Source organism: Oratosquilla oratoria, chromosome 7 (assembly GCF_046742065.1).
Source record: "Oratosquilla oratoria isolate Oo_2021 chromosome 7, ASM4674206v1, whole genome shotgun sequence".
Taxonomy (NCBI): Eukaryota; Metazoa; Arthropoda; class Malacostraca; order Stomatopoda; family Squillidae; genus Oratosquilla; species Oratosquilla oratoria.
Window position 1 is genome coordinate 70,273,856 of NC_134783.1, and position 10,000 is coordinate 70,283,855.

General features: G+C 37.7%; 1 protein-coding gene across 3 annotated transcripts in view; it reads right to left on the reverse strand.

The window, feature by feature from the left end:
• The window catches only part of Src42A (Tyrosine-protein kinase Src42A), a 57,830-nt gene that overhangs the window by 34,599 nt on the left and 13,231 nt on the right, over positions 1-10,000 (reverse strand). For all 3 annotated transcript variants that reach the window (XM_076188383.1, XM_076188381.1, XM_076188382.1), the window contains exon 3: positions 1,734-2,004. In XM_076188383.1, the coding sequence (XP_076044498.1) occupies positions 1,734-2,004 (271 nt within the window). The remainder of the gene's footprint in view (positions 1-1,733; positions 2,005-10,000) is intronic.

A 10,000-nucleotide genomic window follows, 5' to 3' on the forward strand; every position in this document is an offset into this window, starting at 1 on the left:
TTATTTATTTTACTGTTGTTATTTATCATTGTTGGTACAACTGACACTAATGTTAGTTATGTCATTATTGTTACATATTTTTTTAGGTTGGTCTATCATTATTGTTTTTATGTCGTTATCAAAAATAACTACTGCTTTTATAAGGAAATCTATTCATAATTGTAAAATAACTCGCTTCATCACTTTTTCGTGTGAAGTAGATCCATAAGCCACCCACGTTATGTGTTCATATGACTCATTATTTTTCTCTCTCATTTTTTCCTACTTTCTCTTTCTTTTTTGGTATCATTCGAAATAAAATGCCTATGCATTGAACCACGGTATTGCTGAGGATAGTTGGTAATTATCAAAGAAACTGCGAATCTAAACTATGAATAACCCTAAATGTTCCTTCAGTGAATTTAACATCAAAACCACAGCGTTCTTGAAAACGTGACGTCATACTGTTATAAAGGTTTTATTTGTAAATAAAGACTCAAACACTGGTGTATTGAAAAGCACTGAAGCAAGTCCCAGTTGAGCTCGTAAACAAAGTTACAAAGGATTACAAAGGTGGAGCATACCGACAGGAGATCTTTTGGTCCATATCTAGGTCGGATGCGAAAAAAATCATAATAATTATAAATTAATTAATAAAAAAGTAAGAAAATAAAAATATATGATAATGTAAATAATAAATAATATACATAAATAAATGCATAGATATAGTTAAATAATAAATCGGTAAATAGTAAATAATAATGAATTGAAATATAACTAATAATAAATGAGAATCAAGCAAATAGTAATAAACAAACAGACAAATGATAACAAAGCAAATAATATAAGATAATAAAAAACAAATAATATAAGATAAACTATTGTCATTACAGCATCTTGCTTAGGTGTTTATCAAAATGATTCTTAAAGCTTTGAACTGAACTACATTGCACTGCCTCTCAAGGAAGTTTATTCCATTCATTAACTACACGGTTGGCGAAGTTGTTTCTATTCTTTTCCAAATTAAATCTTTTTCCTGACAGCTTGAGACCATTGTTCCTTGTCTGATTCTCATTCAGTATAAAAAAAAATTGTCACTTTTGATGTTGTCAATTCCCTTTAGAATCTTAAAGACCTGTATCAAGTCACCTCGGAGTCTACGCTTTTTTACGGAAAACAGATTCATATGTTTCAGTCGATTTTCGTATGATTTATTTTTGATGTTTGGAATCAGTTTTGTGGCTCGCCGTTGTATTTTTTCCAATCTGTCAATGTCTTTAATGAGATTCGGTAACGATACGGAAACAGTATATTCCAAATGTGTACGAACTAACAATTTATAGAGCATGTTAATGAGTGGTGGGCTTTTGATACGGAAACAGTATATTCCAAATGTGTACGAACTAACAATTTATAGAGCATGTTAATGAGTGGTGGGCTTTTGATATCAAAAGATTGCGCAATCAGTCCTGTAATCTTATTTGCTTTCTCAGAGGATGAAATACACTGCTTAAATGATTTGAGATCATTACTGATAATTACGCAAAGATCCTTTTCACTATCCACTTCTGTTAACGAATTTCCAAATAACTTGTAATCATACTTATTGTTATTTTTACCTATGTGGATTACCTTGCATTTACCTGTGTTAAATTTCATTTGTCACTTCTGAGACCATTGCTGTAATTTATCTAAATCTTCTTGAATATCTAATTGGTATAACATTTTGATATAGTAAGAGTTCTTATACTCACGGTTGCGCTCCTATGGAGGTGACAGGTGCGATGTAATTGGAGGGAATGAAGCCAGTTTTGCCTGTGGCTAAACTCCTGGCGTACCACCAACCAGATCTTTTGCTTAGTATCTCCAAATGTTCGTTGACCATGAAGCTAAGGTCCTCCTTGGTTCGAGCCGTGTACTGCCATAGTCCGACGTAACCTTGGGATGATGTGGTTTCCGAACTAACTGCTGATGGTGAGTATGAGGAATGAATTCCTCCCTGACCACTGATGGGCGCGGTTACATCTGCAAATCAAACCTTGTGTAGTGTCTCTGTTAACTACCATCTACCTGAAAATGCTTTACATCTACCATCAACAAAGAATAGACACATATATATATATATATATATATATATATATATATATATGTATATATATATATATATATTCGTAAAGGTAGGTAGCAGATCTTCCTTAATACATATAGAATTAAATTTGACCGCTGCTTGTGCAAGAATAAGCTTCTTGTTGAAGGATTCAACCTTTCTAATAGTGCTTCTTTGTTCTTCATGAAGTCGGAATAAAAGATTGCCGAAGTTCATATTGTGTATTATACGGAGGAGTAATGTCATCTATGAGTTCATCTGCCCGCACGAAGACTGTAAGCTTCGTCCTGTTTCTTACATAGGAATGACGACCACTTCTCTCTCCAGAAGATTAACGTGCCATCTACAAGCTGGTGCCCCGAAGAAACATTTTTCGGAAAAACATAACTCCTCCCTGACTAGAAAGATCCTGGTGGAAAATACAAAGATCATCGACTCCGCACATAGCTTTCATCGTCTGGAGATCCTGGAGGCCCTCCATATTCGAGAGAAGGCTCCATCCATAAATGTACAGGGAGGTACGACCTCCGTGGCTCTAGCTTCACTGGGTGGACAACTGACCCTCCCAGCACCCCACGGAGTGCCACGGACGTAATTCCCACATAAGATCTTTGATCTTTCTCCACTATTTTGTGTAAGCTTTCCCAGTTCACCTATTGTCATATATATAAATTGTTTCTATTACCATTTAAATGTACTTGAAAATGCTCTAAGAAGGGCGAAACGTCGTATAATACACAATATGAACTTCGGCAATCTTTTATTCCGACTTCATGAAGAACAAAGAAGCACTATTAGAAAGGTTGAATCCTTCAACAAGAAGCTTATTCTTGCACAAGCAGCGGTCAAATTTAATTCTATATATATATATATATATATATAATTTCTGTTGGATAAGGATTATGATAAGAAATGATAAAAGAAAGCTATACATACGTAAAAATGAACAATAAGAAGAAGAATACAGACCCAAACGCGCACATACACATGCACACATTTCCCACCTGACGCTCTTCCTCCACGCCACTCCACAAGGCACAACAGCAAAGTTATATCCATCAGAGTACCGAGGACTGACCTTTACAAGAATAGCACCACTTCGTCCATAGTGCTCATTATCAACACAAATTAGTCTAGTTCTAGAATTAGCACAAATTGTTTATTACCAGTGTATCATTGTATCACTGTTAACTTAATCAATTTATTACACTGGTTTACAGAGAAAAGAGGCAAGCATAAAAATACTTGTTATAGCCTAATTTTGAGGTACTGATTTCAGATTTGAAGCTCATCACCTCTAGTTTTTTAGATATACATGTATACATGTATTTGAATGTGTACATGCATTCAGGGCTACCAGATGTGTCCTATAGAGGACATTGTGTGTTTTTTAGCTTAAAAAATAGGAATTATGGTCCTTTTAGAAAATTGACATGTTCTATTTTTACTAAAAGTATCTGGCAGCCCTAATATGCAATGCGGGTTGGTACACCAGTAGCCTACTGGCGGCAAGAGCAGAAGGTTATTGCTGCTGGACATTCATGTTACACAACCATTTATATGTTGGATGCATGCTTATATTATGCCTTTGCGACAATTCACGTATGATCAATGTTAATTTTGTTTTCCAGATTTTTGTGAGCTGATACATAACTCTACAATGGCTTCAGGCACTTCAACACACCGAAGATGCATCAAGAAGACAAATTCATTCTGCTACGTGTGTGGGGATGTTACGACAGTTGCACAGCGCCGAACAATTACTGACCTCCTGAGAACTGCTTAATTTCATTATTTTGACTGTAAAATTGGAGATCAGAACAAATTCTGGGCCTCACACATCTGTTGTAAATCCTGCTACCATAGACTAATTGCATTGTTTAACGGCAACAAAGTGGCTTTCAACTTTGCTGTCCCGATGGTCTGGAGGGAGCCACGAAGCCGTGCAGATGATTGTTATTTTTGTCTAACAAATATAAATAACTGGTTTCAATGCTTCTTCTAGAAAAAGATCGAATATCCCAACCTTCCCTCTGCTATGAGACCTGTTCCTCACTCAGATGATCTCCCTGTCCCTACACCTCCAGCAAATAAGGATCTTCTTCCTTCATCAGATGAAGAAATGCCTTCAGGGGAAGAATCTGCCAAGTCAATCTCTTCTGAAGACAATGTCTCTGTTTATTCAGGAGCAAGTGGCAACGAGCCCCACTGGATCACGCAGGAAGACCTGAATGACCTTGCCCGTGATTTGTATCTATCTAAGCAGCAGTCGGAGTTCCTGGCATCCTGGCTTAAGCAGTGGAACCTGGTCAAGGCAGATGTAAGGATCACCAGTTTCAGGACACGGAACAAAGACTTGGCTTCATTCTTCGAATAGGAAAACAGGTTGTGCTACTGGTTTGTTCACCTTCCTTGGTTTCCCACATAATCTCTCAGACTGGCGTCTTTTCACAGACCCTTCCAAGCGAAGCCTCAAGACTGTGCTCCTGCACAATGGAAATAAATACCCCCAGCATTCCCATTGCCCACTCAGTCCATCTGAAGGAGTCATATGATAATATGGAGCTCCTTTTAGAAGCTGTCAAGTACAACCAGTACCAGTGGAGTCTCTGTGGTGACCTCAAGGTCACTGTGGTCCTTATGGGTACCCAAGCGGGCTTCAAAAAGTACTGTTGCTTTCTCAGTCTCTGGGACAGTCGGGCTGTATCCAAGCACTACAAGCAGAAGAACTGGAGATCTAGAAGCAATTTCGTGCCTGGAGAACACAGTGTCCAAGAAAATCCTCTGGTGGACAAGCTTGGTTTAATGAAGAATTTCCTGAAGGCCATGGACAAAAATGGTGCTGCCTTCCAACACTTGTGCACTCTGTTCCCAGCTCTGAGTTCTACTAAGCTCAAGTAGGGCATATTTGTCGGACCTCAGATCGGAGAAGTACTGAAGGATATAGACTTTGAGGAGCTTCTTAACTTAAAGGCGAGAAATTGTTACAGTCTTACGAGGATATGAGATGCCGGATGTCACTCAAAAATCACTTTCTCCACTCCCACCTCAACTTCTTCCCTCCGAACCTCGGGTCAGTAAATGGTGAGTATGGAGAAAGGTTCCACCAAGACATTACTAAGATGGAGAGCAACTACCAAGGCAAATGGAACCCCAGCATGATAGGGGACTTCTGCTGGATATTTTTGCGTGATATCCCGGAGGCAAAGTACATAAGATCATAAAAAAGCTCACTTCTAACTGTCTGCTGTACTATGATTTGTGTGCCTTTGTAACAGATGTAATAAACACATTACATTTTGAATTTATATGCGGTATAATTAAAAGGGGATATTTGAAAATAAAATGTGATAGATGAAAACTGGTCAAAAATTTCAATTCACCACATCAGAATTAGTAAAAAACAAATATTCACATCCTTGCCTCAGAGGAAAAAAGTAAACCAGTGTTATTTTCATTATCATTGTCGTTATTACTAACTCTATCATTGTCATTAGTTGTACAAAACTTCACCATTGACGATAATTTCGTCACGAAAAGGATGAACTACCGGTCTCATTTCCCATTTTCTATTGATCCACCTTGTAGGAGTCTTAGCCGTCCCTCCCTATCAATTATATAACTCGATATATTGCAATCTGTAATAATATGATTTGCCATCTTAACCAGGAAATACAATATATGTGTTCTGTTATCCTTTATCATGAACTACCGGAAAGCATAGAAGTTTCCAGAATAAGTGGAGCTGCCATGTGTTACAATTGAATTCAATCGATGATTCGAATTTTAATTCTATGATAAAACTCAAATTACCTTTAATAATTAATCTTAAGACTAGTGAAGGACGGCATTTCGAACTGTTGCCCAAGATAAATTCCACTTCTTCTGGTTTCCTTCTAAATTAAACCGAAAGTTTACTTATTCGGGAACCATGTTTACGTTCCATGGTTCGAGAATTCGCGGACGTCGGGAAACCAATTACCGGCGAAAAGCAGTCATTCTTCACACCCATGGGCAGAAAGATTGCTCACCCTATTACACGGGTGAATACCTTCCGGGCATTCTCAGTCCGGTTGTACCTGCCCTTGATGCAACTACCACAAAGTTCTGCGTAGAGAAGAACGAGGCGGCAGCAAGTTTCTCATCAAATATTGAAGAAACCGACGGATGGCAGATTCTAGTTAACCCATGTATCCACCTTCTTCCCCTGGAGTTGGCGCGAACAATGTACTACGTTTTTAAGGTCAGAAGTGTAGTCATTCAACGGTGTCTAGGCTATTGAGCTTGCAAAAATTTTAGCCCTATCAATTATTTGACCATATTGAAGCTGCATAGGCCACCGTACTTGTTCATAATACTTAATTGGTGATTGTCGTGATATAACATTTGCCTGTCGAACGGACGCGTATAAATCTAAGCGTAAACTCGTATCAAATTTTGACACGTAAAGATCTTAGTTTCGCTTAACCCAAAGTTCTATACCAAATTTATTTAGCAAATAAACAAAATGGTATAAAAAGAAAAAGAAAAATGTTAGATTTGTATATTATTATTGTCATTATTATTGCATAATTTTCGTCATTATCATTACTTTTATTATTCCTATCATTATTATCATAATTGACACAGACACTAAAACACAGACATAGACACTGACATACAAAGACACACAAAGGCACATACACAAAGATACACAAAGACACACACACAAAGATACATACATACACGCACACACACAAAAAGACACCTACACACAAAGGCACACACACACAAAAAACACACACACACAAACACACAAAGGCACACACACAGAAAGATACACACACACACACACACAAACACACACACACACACACACACACACACACACACACACACACACACACACACACACACACACACTGTAAGAGGCTGGTAGATGAAGGTGGACAAGTAAGGTAAATAGAGGGGTAGGTGGTGAGAATTTCATTTTATGAGTTGGATGTTTGGTAAATAATAGTCTAGGCGAAGGCGTTACATAATCTCGATCCTCATCTAAAGTTGATAAACAACCGCTAGGGGCCCGATTTCATTGCTGTATTATGCTAATACAACAGTATGTAAACTAAGCCAGTCATGAATTGATTTCGAGATTGCTTGAGTCAGGAGTATTGTTTAAGTCTTTCTGATTGGAGAAAGGGTGAAGGAAGAGAAAATTCAGTCGGTTCATGGGAGTAAAGTCAGACCCTTAGGGGAAGCACTTAAATGTAAGAGTAAAGAGCATTGGGCTAAAGAAATCATGACGTCAATGCGAACTGACCTAGTGATCAAATTGAGGATTCTGGATGGGAGTCCTCTGGTGTACCTATGACTATAACGTTATAGAAGAATTAGCGAAGAAAATCAAGAAAATATCTCAACCGTTTAAGTACTCCTCTCCTATATATATACTAAGAGGAATTTGACTAAGTTGGATGATCTGAGGCATGGGGCCTACAGATGAAAATAAAGTAATAGAAATTGAGTGACTAACCTACATAAAGACAGTGATGAAAATAAAGTTCAAAGTTAAAGGGAACCATAGAAGGGAACAATAGACAGAGTAGTAAATAATAACAACAACGGAGGCGCGAGGGAAAACAGTGGTGGCAGCAGCGGGATGGAACGATTAAAAAAAAAAAAAAAAAAATCCGAAGAGACAGGACTGGTGCATCAAACTACAGGACTTACTTCAAGATACTGCTACGAGTGTAAGTGTACGGGTACACCACAACCACGCAGTGCACGCAACCACAACCACAACCACGCCGTGCACGCAACCACAAACACGCGGCCATGCGCATGCTGACTACGAGGGACAACAAACAACAGTGAACAAGAGGGGTCTACAACGACTATAAACAGTAGTGAACGAGAGGGGTCTACAGGATCTACAACGACTACAAGCAACAGTGAACGAGAAGGGTCTACAGCGACTACAAGCAACAGTGAAAAAGAGGGGTGTACAACGACTACAAGGACTACGAGAGGGGCTAGAAAGACATGGTTAATGTAGGTGTGAAGTACGAGCAGTACATGGAGGAAGTCTAAGAGGAGGCAGTCGATTCAAATCGACTTTAAAAACACTGAAGGTATGACTACAGGTATTTTACGTCACGAGGTTCACACCTCGAATATTAATATTCATAGATTTACAGGTGATGAAAACACCTTGGGAGTTAATAGGTTTCTCAGTTTGATCGACACTTTAATTGTCACTAAAAACATAACAGATGAATAAAAAAAGGAAAATAGAAAAATCTAAAAGAAAATGTAGATCCTGAGAAGGGTAGGGCTAGGCCTATAATAAAATTCCAGCAAGTGGAAGATATCAACTAATATGATGATTATTAGAAGGCGTTTATTAAACATTTAATATCAAAGTGTGATCAGGACACCATCAGGTCTTTGGTTAGAATGATAAAGAAAGTAAAAACAAGCGAATTTGACATAGAATATTTAGCAACATTAGACAGTTAGTCTAAAGACATGCATTCTATATTGAAGGATTCAGACTGGATAGAAAAATCTAGTGACAAAATAAAAGTTTCTCAGGTAACCAAATTAATTGCATTCGCATTGCTGATAAATAACTTCGATTAAATAACGCAGAAAAGCTGTATAAAGATCTCAAACAGACCATGGGTTTAGGAGAGGAAGATTATCTTCTTCAAAGGTATAGTGAACCTAAAGCAATTAGTCCATATGTGATGCCAGTGGGAATGCAACAATAGAAAGAAACTAGACATTCTAGAAGTGATTATGGAAATCGAGAATCTAAATTTAGAATTAGAAACACATTATTACACTCTCCCATTAAAGTCTAATCTAAATTGGAAGTGCGATCCTACCTCCAATCATTGGCACAAGATTGAAACTAAATGGCAGGGTAACAATGTACTGCATATCAAATGTATATCCAGGCACGCAGTACTTTTACGTCTGTATTTCATAAGTTTAGGTGACCGATGGATAACTCTGAGTGGGGTTAAGGTATATCAAAATAGAGTTTTACTAACGTATTTTCATATTTACTGAACACCTACACAACACTTATCTTATGCCTACCAGGACCACCAACATCTCTAGGGTACACATAGCATACTTAACCTGATGATTATAGGGGAGTGGAAAAAAATGCGTCTGCTCTGAACGGGTTCAGAACCAGAGAGAGAGAGGGAGAGCAAGGTGGCTTACTTCATGACTGCGGTCACCATGGGGGTCATGATGAATATCCTTGAAGAAACCCACCTTTCTGTTTGTATCATCAGAGGATTGAACATGGAACACAAGAGTGTAGGAAACCAAATTTCGTATTCACCCAGAAAAAAAAAACCAGATACAAAATAAAACAACACTACAGAGCTACCCATAGAAATATACATAGATAGCATTGTGTTAGGGACAAGAGTGATAGAATAGTGAAAGAATTCCCAACATCAAGGATAGTTGTAAACTGACCATAACAACTGGAAGGACTTCTGTAGGACCTCTCATTGCGGGTAGAGTATTCAATAAACACCATTCAAATATTTATTCATATAGGATCTGTAGTTAATGTTATAACTACAATAGTACTAAGCCAACTGAAACCAGGAGTGAAAATCTTGGAATCACTCCATTACTCATTGCAAGGAATAACTGGTAGTTAAAAACATTAGGTAAGGTTGAATTAGAGGTTATCTTATATAAAAATGAACATTTGCACATTTCAGTGATAGTTGTGAAAAAAATATGTTTTCCCAGGAGATTTACTGATAGGATTTGCAACTATGAGAAAAGAGAGCATGGTCATATGTCCTGCTGAGTTAGGGATCTTAGTGAAATCACAATTAATTCCATTTTTAAACCAACCAGACTCAGAGCCAGTAAGAGTAAACAAAGAATCTCTGGAAA